General features: G+C 45.8%; 1 protein-coding gene across 3 annotated transcripts; it reads left to right on the forward strand.

Moving 5' to 3' along the window:
- The first annotated feature begins 60 nt into the window (after positions 1–60).
- Positions 61–12,972, forward strand: si:dkey-181m9.8 (E3 ubiquitin-protein ligase RNF31). Of its 3 annotated transcripts, none has more exons than XM_055026463.1 (12): positions 61–215; positions 1,746–1,928; positions 2,010–2,192; positions 3,912–4,010; positions 9,548–9,637; positions 9,708–9,810; positions 11,426–11,544; positions 11,617–11,730; positions 11,803–11,869; positions 11,941–12,031; positions 12,105–12,273; positions 12,451–12,972. In XM_055026463.1, exons 1-12 carry the CDS (start codon positions 117–119, stop codon positions 12,556–12,558), a joined length of 1,425 nt encoding a protein of 474 aa, XP_054882438.1. In that variant the 5' UTR covers positions 61–116; the 3' UTR covers positions 12,559–12,972. The 3 variants fall into 3 exon arrangements, with proteins under 3 accessions (XP_054882438.1, XP_054882441.1, XP_054882442.1); XM_055026466.1 differs by having other exon boundaries at positions 2,049–2,192; XM_055026467.1 differs by lacking the exons at positions 61–215; positions 1,746–1,928; positions 2,010–2,192; positions 3,912–4,010 and adding an exon at positions 4,726–9,204.
- Positions 12,973–13,630: the final 658 nt, after the last annotated feature.

Consider the following 13,630-nt stretch of genomic DNA (forward strand, 5'->3'; position numbering starts at 1 on the left):
GTAGCGTTGGTTCTGTTCAGGACGGGCTGCAGCTAAGATTCTGAACTCATACCTCAGGTTCTGTAGCGGATCCGGTCCGCCCTGCAGGTGCGCCCCCCACAGTGCCCCTCAGCAGAATGATGGGAGCTTTGAGGCTGGATGGAGGCAGGCGGTCAGAACAGAACCAACGTGGTTCTGGAGATCAGAGTCCAGCAGCCGAAGTCGACCTGAGGAAGGTGAGGCCGGGTTTTACCTCAGCAGTGGTTCCCTTGGGGACTCGGCTTGGGGCGGGGGCCTTTTTGGGGTGTGGCGATTGATCGCCCCTCCATGGGCCTGCTGTTGACAACTTTGCAACTTTGGTACTAAATTTAGTACAGAAACAAATCAGTAATGGCTAAAATCAGTCAGGCTTTATAATATTGGTGATTTGCCAGAAAATTGAAATCACTGCACCACTACTTTAGTTCAATGACAGCAATCAGTCTGTAGCGCAACTGAGTTATGACCATTAATACAAACAGAGTCTACCTCAGGGGACCGGCGTCCATGTTTTAGTCTCTCCCTGGTTTAACGTACCTGGATCCAGTGATGGCTCGTCATCGTTAGGCCTCCAGCGATGAAGAAGTTGTTGGTACCAGAGAGAGAATAAAACCTGCAGGATGCCGGCCTTCCAAGACTCATTAACCCTAACATGGCTGCTCTACACCATGTTCCAAATTATTATGCAAATTGGATTCAAGTGTAATAAATATTTCATTTTTATATGTAAAAAAGTATATCCAAGGATATTTTTGTGTCTCAGGGCTCTTTGAATCACTATAATTAATTTCAGAGATCTGGGTTTATTAGTTTGTGAGGTGAGATCAATTAAAGGAAATCTACTTAAACTCTGCTGGTGTCCGTTATGACGCTTTTATTGGGCAGCCTAGAGCCCGCCCCTTTTGATTGACGCCGCATTCCACCAATAATGTTATGACAAGGCTTTTTCCAAGCCAATAATATGCAGAGAGCGACTTGAGCTCGTTTTCACATGCTCTATTCTTACTGGAATGTTTCTGACTGGTCAAGTCGGAACCCGGTCATTAAATCTACCTTTATCTATTGCATCTATTGCTCGCTAAGTACACCAGTTATGTATTTCCTTACCAATCTCAGGCTCAAACATCCAGACAGAGGGGCTCCGTCCCTCTGATGGCCAAGCGGGTCTTGCTGGGCGATGATGAGATTTCTGCTGTTTCTACAGAAGATTCCTCCAGAGGAACTGCTGCCATCGAAAGGAAACTTGATACATTTAAAAAAAAACGCTTTGCAGCTGTTTGCGACTGTTTTACTGTGGACTTCGTGTTCATCGTCGGACCTGACTCCATTCAAGTGACTGAACATTTTGGTTTAGCTGTTGACTTTGTTGTTGGCGCTTTTGAAAGCTTGTTATGACTAGCGCTAGCCAGTGCTAACTGAGCTAGCAGTTATGGGTTGGAGCACACTCAGTTCAATGTGTTAGCTGCTTGACAGCGCTCAAAGTAGACAAGCCGCCATGTTGGCTGTGATCTGCTGACCACAGGTGGGTTCTGGTTCTGATCATCAGGTCCCAGGTTAGGATTGCCCTCTAGGTGGAGGGAGTTTCTGGAAGTATTACACAACCCCTACCTGGGTGGTTCTGACCCAGAACTGGATCACCTGGTGGGAACCTGGACAGTCCTGCCTCTGGGTCCGTCCAGGTGTTCATCTGGACGGACCCAGCTCATCTCAGCTGATGTGTCTCCCAGGTGTCGGCTCACCTGTCTCCAGACCGGGCCGCCGTCTTCATGGCTCTGATCACCATGACTGGGCGGAGCTTCAGCACTGATGATGTCATAGAGGCAGTTCAGCATAATCCAGATCTCCCTTCAGCGTTGAAGTTCCTGACACACACCTGTCCAATCTGTCGTGACCAGGTGACCTTCAGCAAGGTGACTGTCTCAGCCAGCCAATCAAAGGACAGACACCGCTCTGCTTCCTGTTAGCTCTTCATCTCTGCTTGTTTTCTGCAGATCATCTCCATGACCCATTGCTCCTGCTTCTTGTGTCAGAGCTGCTTCACTTCCTGTTTCTCCGTTGCCATCAAGGAGCGCGCCGTTCACCAGCTCACCTGTCCGCAGTGCGGCCAACCAGAGATCAGGAGCCAGGGGGCGCTAGAGGAGTCCATGGACTACTTTAATCTCCTGGACACTCAGGTGAGTCAGTCAGGTGAGTTAGTCAGGTGAGAGAGAGCTGCTGGGAGTCCTGACCAGTGTTGTATAAAGTCCTGAAATCTCAGAGTCCAGTAAAAGTACAGGTACCGCTCCAAAATATGACTTTGGTAAAAGTCCAAGTCACTGAAATGTTACTTGAGTTAAAGTCTTAAAGTATCTGAAACGTCTTGTACTGAAGTCTGGAAATTACTGTAACAATGGATGAACTCAAGTAATGAAATTAAAAGTACAAGTAAAAAGTAAAACAAGGCAAATGCAGTTTGACATTTTTTATATTTTGGTAAACTTGTTAAATACACTTAAAATAATGAACAGAACCAAGTGCAGGCAAAATGAAACCTGCTAATAGATAAACCTGCAGCATCATTTAGTTAAGAAAATTAGGTGCTTTACTTAAATCACAAGGTTAACTTAACCTGCTTTAGATTAACTTAACCTGCTTTAAGTTAACTTAACCTGCTTTAAGTTAACTTAACCTGCTTTCCAACTGAACCAGCTTCTTAGTAAACCCTCCAAGACAGAAAATACAAAGTTTTTGTAAGCCTTAAGTTTTTCCTTTCAGTAAGGTCAGTGCTGAAAATGAGAAAAATAAATAGTCAGTACAGAAAATGCGGCCAACATGAAGAGAAAAACCCGTTAGGATTCCTCTACTTCACACACTATAGGTGCAACAACTGGTCATTATGCAAAAGAAAAAGAATTGGGAGGGAAATGCAGCTTATTGACATCTGAAGAGAGCTTTTAGTTAACTTGGTGTTTAATGGGAGAAGGAAACAGACCTCCGTGAAGCTGACACCACCTACTCAAATAATCCAGCAATTAGTCTGATTGGTTTGTGCTCCGTTTGTGCTATTAAAATGTTCGTTTGTGCAGCTTTGGTTTCCGAGATATTAAAAAAGATTTTTTAGGCCATCCAAAATATATACTTTTTAAGATTACAATTTCTAGGAATGTGTCATGAATTTAGTGTCAGTTTGTCACAAGGCAAGAAATCTATTTCCATTAGTTTCTCAGGAGAGTTTGGATGTAAAATTTGTTGACTCTCCCTGAGTGAAACTCCGACACCTTGAGGAAGGAGGAGACCAGAGACCGGCTGGCCGAAAATAGCGTTCATGAATCGGATCAACCTCGAGTTAGGCGCCGCTCACACTGGATATTGGAATAGCCAAAATCCAAATTGAAAACAACTTTGCTGCGTTTTGTTTTAACGGCACAAACGGAGCACTAACGAACCAGCCCACTTTGGTTTGTTTTGGAGCAAACTGCGGTGATGGTAACTCTGGATGGCCTAAAAAATCATTTTAATATCTCGGAAACCAAAGCTGCACAAACGAACATTTTAACGGCACAAACCTACACAAACGGAGCACTGACCAATCAGACTGTGAAACCTGTGCATCCTATTGGTGGAGATGAACAAGCCCAGGGAAGCAGGCTTTGTTGCAGTCGGTCAGTAGGTTGGGTTAAAACACTTTTTCTCTCTCGATTTTTTGTAACGAGTAACTAAACCACACTGAAAATGTATCGGAGTAAAAGTATAAAATTAAGTTCGGATATGTAGTGAAGTTAAAGTGAAAGTTATCAAAAATGTTCATACTCGAGGAAAGTATGAAGTACTCCAAAATGTACTTAAGTAAAGTAGTGAAGTATTCTTACTTCGTTACAATTCAACACTGGTCCTGACATGTGTTGTGCTTCCAGATTCGTCACTTCTTGCCTCCCGACATCCATGAACTCTTCCAGAGGAAACTCCGGGACCGAGCCCTGCAGGAGATGCCCCGGTTCTGCTGGTGCGCTCACGTAAGAACCTCACTGGGCCCGGTTCTGATGAGACCATTAGGGTCGGAACCTTGGCAGGTCGTTGTTTCAATGTTGCTTTGGGGCGCTCCATGAGTTGAACCGGTTCTGGGTCCGGTTCTGATCCAATCCAGGATCCATCAGGGTGTTTGTTTTTACATTTCATCCCTGATAACTGCTCCTGATATGATGCGGAGTTTGAAGGTGATAACTGCAGTTTGAGTCAGAATTAGAGATGCACCGGCCCATCTCTAAATATCTGCACCCATCCTGATACTGACAAATATTTTAGATCAGATGTTGGTGAAAATGTTCCCTATCCCTAAGAGACGATCTATTCAGACTAATTCTATGCTTCGTGCTCTGAGCAAATGTACGCATTACCACAAAATAAAAAACGCCTTCAGAATAATATTTCTGTATTGATGTTTAGGCCTGTCACGCTAAACAATAAATCAATTAATCCCACGCTAAATAAAAACTATTGACCTCATTTTAATTTATCTGCTTTATCGCTTCTTCCTGCCTTTTTCTCTTTCTATTGATGACACTGGATGAAAAACGGCTCAGCTCTCGTTCTCTCCACTGACCCCTCTCTTCCTCATTTTTTAGCGTAAGGGAGAAGTGAGCTATAGCAGTGGTCCCCAACCTCCGGGCTGCGGCCCGGTACCGGTCCGTGGACCAATTGGTAAAGGGCCGCACAAGAAATAATGAAATATTTCCGTTTTATGTATTATGTGAGTCTGGAGGGTCTTTTATTTTGAAAATCCTTCAACAGATTCTCTCGGTGGCGTTTTGGCGCCAACATTGATCCACAAGCAGCAAAATGAACAGAACCAGATCAGATTCTTTGGAAAGTTTGTCTGCAGGCCCAGAGAGGCAGGAGGATGGGTTTGTCCCGGTGGGTTGATTCCCACAGTCCAAGCTGCTCTGCATGATCAGGTGACCTGATGAGCCAATGAAGCTTCAGACTGCATCACCATGGAGACCCAGTGTCTCCCTGAGCATCACTTCAGCGTCTCCAGCAGGAGAAACAGCTCAGGGTCCATCAGTCGATATCCTGAGTTAAATGTTTAGAAAAGGAAAATGTTGGTTTTGTGGCCCATCTGCATCTTATTTTGAAGGGATATGTAACGGTTACCATGGTGACCAGAGTCAGACAGCGTGAGGTCAGAGGTCGAGATGAGAGGAGATGTGAGTTCTAGGTTTGGTTCACGGTTTAAGGATCGTTGGCCGATTTCCCAAACCTCTGTGACCTCAGAGGCGATAAAAGTCCAACAGGTTCGGTCGGTTTGAGAGTCCAGGAGCAACACGGAACCAGAACCGGTTCTACTGAACGTCCCGGTTCCAGAAGAAGATCCAGTAAAACCCCAACATCCCACAGAATAATCAACATGATGTAGAAGCAATAGTGACAGTTTGTGGATCATAAAAGACAGTGGGAGCAGCCGCTCTATTCTCCCCTTCACCCCAAGCCACAGTAAAATTGCCGAGCCTTGACCAGTCCGTGGTGGTAGAAGGGTTGGGGACCACTGAGCTATAGCGTCAGGTAGTCAGGATGCACATCATTTCATACTTCTGCAGCTTGAGAGCCCCTTGAGGACTTAGAAAGCTACAGATATAGTATCTGATATTGGGGAAAAAAACTTGAAATGGGACTGGTTTCACAGCCGAACGCAACTGCAGCAGTGAGGGAGTATTTCAGATTCAAACCAAATGACTGAGGAGAACCGCTGATCCTTTGCGAGCTGGTATGTCACATTTATCATAAAACAGTAGCAACTAAGAGCAGCAGTACAGCCAAATTGCACCTAAAGCACGACCGTCCAAAGACGTTTTCCCAGCTGGGGAATAAAGTACAATTGGTGGGCTGTCCCAGTCTTCAAATTCGCAACAGTCCACCATCATTGAAGCAATTAATCGACAAGCAGTGAACAAAACGGACGACAAAGTGGTGCGTGCTCACAGACACCATAGTTGGTGTAATTGGTAATGAGATGCTCCCATTTAATATTCCAAAAATGTTGCAAACATTTGACAGACAATCCAAAATCCCTGGGAAAATATAGAAGTATCACAAACAGAGATTCCACAACTGTCCAACAGTATTAAAGAGGACATACTTAAGGAAATAAAAGACATTATTATGTGGTAAGTTCAAACATGACCCCTTATCTGATCTTGACCATTCACTATGTAGCTGCTGACTGGACATTTAGAGTCTCTAAACTCTAAATGTTTAGAGACCAGATATGTCCCAGATAACCATACTGCTGACGCCCTTGAAGAAAACCTGAAATCTGCTGTAGCAGATTGGGGACTGGATGAGCACAAACTGGGTTGCATCCCAACAGACAATGGTGCTAATATAGTTGCTGCAATAAGAAATCTTGGCTGGCCATGGCTCAGCTGCTTTGGCCTCCACCTCCACCTTGCTGATGTTGTCAACCGATGGGGCACTAAGCAGAAGAAGGTGTTGGAGCAACTCCCAGCTGGAAGACGAGTCCTGGTTCAAGACAGAAAACATGGCCATCTCAACCCAACCTGGCACGATGTTTTGGTGTTGGAGTCCATCAACGCAGCAATGAAACCACTGCCTGACTGAGGTCAGATGTCCTCTCAGGGGAAACGCACGTCTGATAAGCCTGTGCTGGACCTGATTAAAGGCGACCTTCTCTCTCAAGGTCATGACAACAGCACACTGACTGCCAGAATTACACAAAACACATCCAAGATACTGACTGAAAACTACAGCTCACCTGCCATCCAAGACCACCGTCTTGGATCTGAGGTACCATGGCAGCACGGACAAGGCAGGGGCATTGGATGGCATCAATCAGCTGGTGCAAGAGCAAACTGGACTTAGAACTGTCAGAAGTAAGTGAAGAAGGTGAGGGCTGCAGCAAAGCTGCTAGAGGAAACAAAGGTGACTCTACCGCTGCCCCCCACCCCCTGCAAGAAGAAGAGTCTAAGTTACCTTCTCCAAAACAGAAGAGCTCAACCAACAGGTCAGACCAAGGCTACATATCCACAAAGAGAGCAGGCTGAAGATGCTGTTGGTGTCTCTTGAGACGTGGTGGCATGACAGCCATAGGAGATATCCTTTGATGGCAAACTTGGCTCCAAAATACATGTGTATTTGTGCAACAAGCACCAGTTCAGAGGGAATGTTTAACACAGCTGGAAACATTGGTCCTCCTGAGAGATCCTGCCTTGAGCCACACAAACTCAACATGTTGGAATCTGTCTGACTAAAGTAGCTACAGATCTGCTATAGACTGTTGAGGCCAATGGTCTTATTTAGTGTGCTTTTGTCATTTTGCACTTTTTGTTCATAAAAATGATTTAGATTTTATAATCTGTACTCTTTTGGATGAATGTAGTTTTTATTTAAACTTTGGTTTTATGTTGTGTTCAGTTTTTATTCAAGCATATTTTTGTTAACAGAGACTGAGAGCCCATTTTAGGCTGTTTTGTTTATTTTGTTCACCAGTTCCAGTGCTAAATGTTCTTTTGAAAATAAAGCATATTTATCTTTGGCAGGATGTACTTGTATTATTAAGTCATTAAAATTACATCGGATCAATATGGGCCAATACTAAACCTCACATATCTGTAGTGAAATTGAAAAAAGTGGCTCGTGCATCAAGTTAGTCACAACAAAGTCATCTTTGACCTGCCAGTAACCCATGTGACTTTATAGCCACATGACTCCCAGCATTCAATCCCTTTTGTTCTCGTGCGAAGGTGTGCAGAGTACAGGTGTGGTTGTACAAAGCTGGTAGCTTTTGTGTTTCACCGGTTTTCTTCTTGTGCTTGCAGCCTTGTTTATGGTCAGTCTTGTCTTCCAGCACAAGGTACTTTCAGTTAGGTTAGGGTTAAGTGGTTATGTTTTGTTTTTCTTTATTCTACAGCAGTAGTTTACTGTTCACTGTGAATGATGGCTTATTTGTGGCTTTTTTGACTTGCCTAAGGCATTTTCTGCTCGTGCTTGAGTGAGTCCTTTAATTTGCCTCTATGAAGATTGTGCTTATTGTGATGATATGATACTTTATCATTTATGATGCTGCACTTGGCTTCGCTCCAGCCTGATGACGACTCGTGTTGCTCGTGTGCATCTCACTGTCGAACAACGCGTGGCCCAACTGTAGCGTCGTGCTAGGTCAGGCTAAATCAACCGACTGGGCAGGATCTGCACAGCAAGACCTGTTGCCACGAGGACAGATGGTGGGCCCAATGCAGCCTGCTGTGGAGGGACCTTTGATGGACTGATACGGGGAGATTGTCCACAAAGGTGGATCACCTCACTAATGAACTGGCCCAAATGAAGTCTGTCTTCTGGTGTTTTCAGGCAAATACTGGCTGCATGGCACTTCCTCCTGAGCAGGATGGAGTGTCGGCCAATGGTAACAATATTATTTCAGTGGCAACCTTGGGTACGCAGTTCCTCAATTACCTTCAATTACCTTCTGGAGTTAAGCTCCACGATCTATGGTTTCTCCCTCGGAGGAGCAAATATGGGAACTGCATGCCTGGCAGCCATGCAAGAAGCATCTAGGTTTGACTTGGGGCAAATGCCAGTTATGGAACCAGAGATTGCCAAAAACCTGCTCCCAGTCAGGGGTCCAGACAACGTACTGCTTTTGTGTGGCACTGGTTGGCTGGTGCCCTCCCAGGCATTCAAGAGGCAAGTTACCCCACAGGTAATGTTTAAGATCAGCAGTCAGTTATTTTACCCCAGGGTCTTCAAGTCAGAAGCCAGCCCCTTGTCCCTAGCTGGGTGAGGAGGACGACTGTCATCCGCAAGCCTGTGACGGCACAGGCACTGAACCAGGAAATCTGCACCTCGGTTCCCATGGACCTCTGTTGGATCCAGGGGCTTTTATTCAAAGCAGTTTTTTTTCAGAAGACCACGGGTCTTCTTTTAATTTCTGAAGGTCTTACCTTTTCACATGCTGATCTCACAGATGCTTATTTTCATGTCTCAATTGCTCTGCCTCACTGGCGCTTTCTTTGTTTTGCTTTCCAATGGAAGCATTTGCAGATTATGGTTCCTGTATGGACTTATGCTGTCTCCCAGGGTGTTCACCCTATGGGTCACAGTGACCCTCTCCCCATTTCAGGAGCAATGATGAGAGTGAATGTGGCTTTGGCCCATCCCCTCCAAGGCTTCCTGGAGCAGCATCCTTCTACTGAGGTAGGCAGTGCACTGGCTTTTCTTTTAGATTTTGTTGACATAGTCATCCAGTGCTTAAAACTCCACCCTCTGGTGGTCACTACGGATGAAATACGGCAAAATTTATGACTGTAACCACAGTTCTATCCATCCAGGATGACCACCAGAGTACTCGGTCCATTGGAATCCTTACGGCGCGTGAGAAGATTGAGGGATTGAGCGCCAGGTATCATGTGACTAGTGTCACATGGGTTACTGGCAAATGACTTGAGCATGCACAAGAATGATCATTCAGTGCATGAAGCTCCGCCTCTGGCAGTCATCCAGGATTCATAGAACTGTAGAGTTCTAACTTTCGTTTCAGTGTTCCTTTGGGATGCTCCATGAATCAGACCGGTTGAGGATGGACTGTCCCAGCTGTAGAAAGAGCACCTGTTCCAAGTGCAGGTCACCTGTAAGGCACACACACCTGCAGTTTGAGCTGAACTCCAAGTAGAATCTGACCTGGTCTGTCTGCTCTGCAGTGGTCTCCTCACCATCAGGGACTTTCCTGTACAGAGTTCAAGGTGTGGCAACAGCAGACCCAGCAGGACTGGGACAGCTCCATGTGGGCCTACAAAACCATCGGTAAAACACCCCTTCAAGTAATCGAGGTCCGAGTTGATACCAAGGTTTGAGCTCTACCCGGTTCTAGCGTCTGATTTGGGCTTGGTCCCGTCAGGGTGGCTCGATCTGGTTGGTTCAATCTGCATTTGGACTAAAAGGAAACATAAAGTTCATTGTCACAGTGCAGAGATTCCCCCAGAAAATGTGACAAGCCCGGTGGCCGAGGCAGTCCGCCATGTTTTTGAATCAAAAGATGTGACGGTAACAGGAAATATTACTGGGTAATTATGCTTCTGGAATACATTGTTCACAATGCTAAAATCCACAGCTATTCAGTCTGAAAAACACAAACCACAAAAATACAATTAAAATAAATATCAACAAAAACAAGGAGATTTAATTTATAAGCACTAGCAGGGACCAAGCTTTTGTTTCCTGACTGTAGAGTCTTTAATAAGCCCAGAGAATATTTGATTTGGTTCCCAGGCTTAAAGGAACAAGTTTTTTCTGATCTCCATAGAGCAGCTCTACCTGACCAGACGTAGAGAAGACATTTGATGTGCAGATTGAAGCATTGTGGTGGTGGGAAAAAGAGAACCCCCCCCCAAAGCAAAACAACGTGCTGCGTGACTATGAGGCGAGTGCAACAGCTCCTCCACTGGCTGAGCCACCGGCCCACTGAGGAACACGGGCAGAAACAGCCATGCGCTGGGCAGCATGTTGAGATGTAAATGACACTCATTGTTCTTTGTTCACAAAGATACAATTCCCTCTGCACAGCACGCTCAACACACACCTCTGGAAGCACAGATTACATTTGCAGTTGCACAAATGTAATCTATATAATTGCCAATAAGGTGAAGCTTTTCTCCAAGAACACCTTCCAACCCTTCCAGTCTGAGTGAAAGGTCAGACGCGGTCCGTGCCGAGGTCGACCGACAGCCAATGTGCAGAGGCGCCTGTGGTTGGTCTGCTTTCACACTCTTTTGATGCATCAACTATAAAACTTTCAGGAATGATTCTGTTCTGCTGGTGAAATGCTGAACGCAGCAGGCATGCTGATGTTTCTAAAAAAATGCATTTTAAATAATTATAAATAATAATAATAATAACCTGCAATGCCCAGACTGTCAGGCGGCCAAGTAAAACCTTGAGGCTCACCACAATAACAGCAGATTGTGACTGAAGGGACAATACGAGGAGAAAGTTATGCAGCCTCAAGTAGCTTAACGATAGATAGCATCTGCCTCGGTAAACTGGGATCTGGATCTGCAGGGTAGGAGCTAAAGGATCTTAATTTAGGGTTTTGGCTACTCACATTTAGTGTGTACCTTTGTCTTTAATTTGTATTTCTTGTATTCTTTTGTATTTTGTTCACTGGGTGCCACTTTTCTGCCTGTAAGCTGCTGGTAACTTCAATTTCCTGAGGGAGTCTTCCCAAGGGATCAATAAAGTACGAGTCTAAGTCTATGAAAAAGGATCTGTCTGCTGTTCTACTGCTAGTACCTCTAGGAACCTGCAGTCTTAGGTTCCTACCAGAACCTCAGGGTTCTGGTAGGAACATCTGAAACAGTCGTGTCTCTGAAGCTGGTAGCTAACCCTATTCTTCCTCCAGTAAAGTCTTGTTTGTCCTCAGAGTGTCCTCGTTGTCAGTTCGTCTTCAGCCTGTCTAAAGGAGGGTGTCTTCACTTCACCTGCTCTCAGTGTCGCCATCAGTTCTGTGGCGGCTGCAGTCAGCGCTTTGCTCTGGGCTCGGTGAGTCCATGTTCTAACTGTTCTACCGGAATCTACTGAGTTCTAGTCCCCTTATGACGTCTCCCTCCTCAGACTTGCAGCTTCTCCACTCAGTGTGCGTCCAGAGGTCTCCATGCGCACCACCCCAGGGACTGTCTATACCACCTGAGAGACTGGAGCGTGACCCGGCTGCACCGGCTGTTGCAGGTTAGCTGGACTCGGGTCTGGTTCTCAGCCAGACCCGCATGAACTCGCTGGTGATGCTCTTCTCCCTCTCAGCACTATAGAGTGTCTCCTTCCTGGTTGGAACCGTCCAATGGCAGCTTGGCTCAGTGCAGTCAGACAGGTGAGGTCATTTCCTGTCCCGGGGGAACCCAGCACATCGCGGTCTGTCTGACAGGTGCGTTTGTGTGGCAGTGGCGTGTTTCGTGCCAGAACTGCGAGATGATAGTGGTATGACGAAGGAAGAGCCTTGCGGACGGCCGGCTCCGTACGGAGGATACTGCCAGTAAGGTCCAGTCGGAGGCCATGCGTCCTCTGCTTGCGTACCTGTTGAGGTGAGCTGCTGTCTGTTCCGGCAGGGCTCACTACAAGGAGCGTCTGGTGGAGCAGATCAACCAGTGTAGCGCCGACCCGGCCGTCCTCTTCAGTCCTGCAGAAATGATCGCAGAGCTGCGGCGATGGAACATTGTCGTTCCAAGCAGAAAGCCTGAAGAGCCAGAGCCGCTGTACGCCCATCGCCTCCGCCTGGTCAGTGACATCATCATGACTGGCGTTTACCTGGCGCCTAGGCAGCCTGCCGGGCCGGTAAACGTTTAGCTGCTGAACCGACCACAGGAAGCACATCTGGATTGTGACCTCCAGTCGGTCCAGGTTAGACAGAGACTGTTTCAGCCAATCACAACCCTCGGTTCTGTCTCTCTACAGGTGCTGACTAATTGCCTTCCTCTCATGAAGCAGCGATGCATTTCATCAGAGACATCAGCAGCTGCTCCGCCCACTGCTCCGCCACAGTCAACCCAACCAATCAGATGATGTCTGATAACTTCAAACAAGTCAAAGGGAACCAATGAGAGAAGTATTCCAGTTGCAACAACCTGAGCTAATTGACGTTTGCCATGGTTGATAACAAGGTTAACGAGTTTCCATCCTCTCATCAGCCTTTGGTTTATTTAACTTATTCTTTCTCTTGGAAAAAAAAAAAATTTAACTGAAATTGTTTTAAACAAGAACAAGAAACTTTGTTCTGCTCCTCACGGCTCAAAATGTAAACAGTTCTTTTAAAAAGGTGAAGCTTAACGAGCGTTAGTGATAAACAAGGTGAAGCTTAACGAGCGTTAGTGATTAACGAGGTGAAGCTTAACGAGCGTTAGTGATTAACGAGGTCAGGGTTCTGGTTCTAGCTGCTCGGTTTTCTTCACTTTAATAAAATTTGTCATTTTCTCTCTCTGTAGTTTCTGTCTCTATGGCAACCTGGTGTGTTTTCAAACCCAATAGAACCTGTCTGATATTGATCCCGACTGCTCTTCATCAGAACGTTCTGGGTCTGGTGGGGTCCACTCTGTAAGGGAAACGATGGAGACATTAGTGATGAAGATGCTTAATGTGTCAGAAGGTGTAATGAGACCAGGCTGGAAGAACCGGATCAGAAACCGCTCGGCAGGGGTTGAAGCTGCAGTGTGTAACTTTTACTCATCAGTTTTTAAACCACCACCATGGGTCTGATAATGTTATCTCCTGCTGAAGAAACATCCAATCAGAGCCAGGAGGAGGGGCTTAGTGCTGACAATCAACTTCATGCATTTGTTGCTCAATGTGCTCCTGACCCAGCCTTCCATGATGTCATAGTGACTGACCCAGTATGGAAATTATGGGTCTGTACTGGGTCCATCTGATCTGATTTTGTGAAACTAAACCGGGTCAGAACCAGAACTTCTCTAGAACAGCTTTAAATGTGAAGAAGGTTTTGATTTGCGCAGAAATAAAACTCCAGGATTCAGGTTAAGTTCTTAGCTTTTATTAAAATAAGTTTAGCAGTAAAAACAAATGTGCTGGTCAAAATTCTGTCCAATCGCAGAGGTTGGTCCTCTGTGCTCTGATTGGCTCA

Source organism: Poeciliopsis prolifica, unplaced genomic scaffold (assembly GCF_027474105.1).
Source record: "Poeciliopsis prolifica strain line A6 unplaced genomic scaffold, Auburn_PproV2 SCAFFOLD209, whole genome shotgun sequence".
NCBI lineage: Eukaryota > Metazoa > Chordata > Actinopteri > Cyprinodontiformes > Poeciliidae > Poeciliopsis > Poeciliopsis prolifica.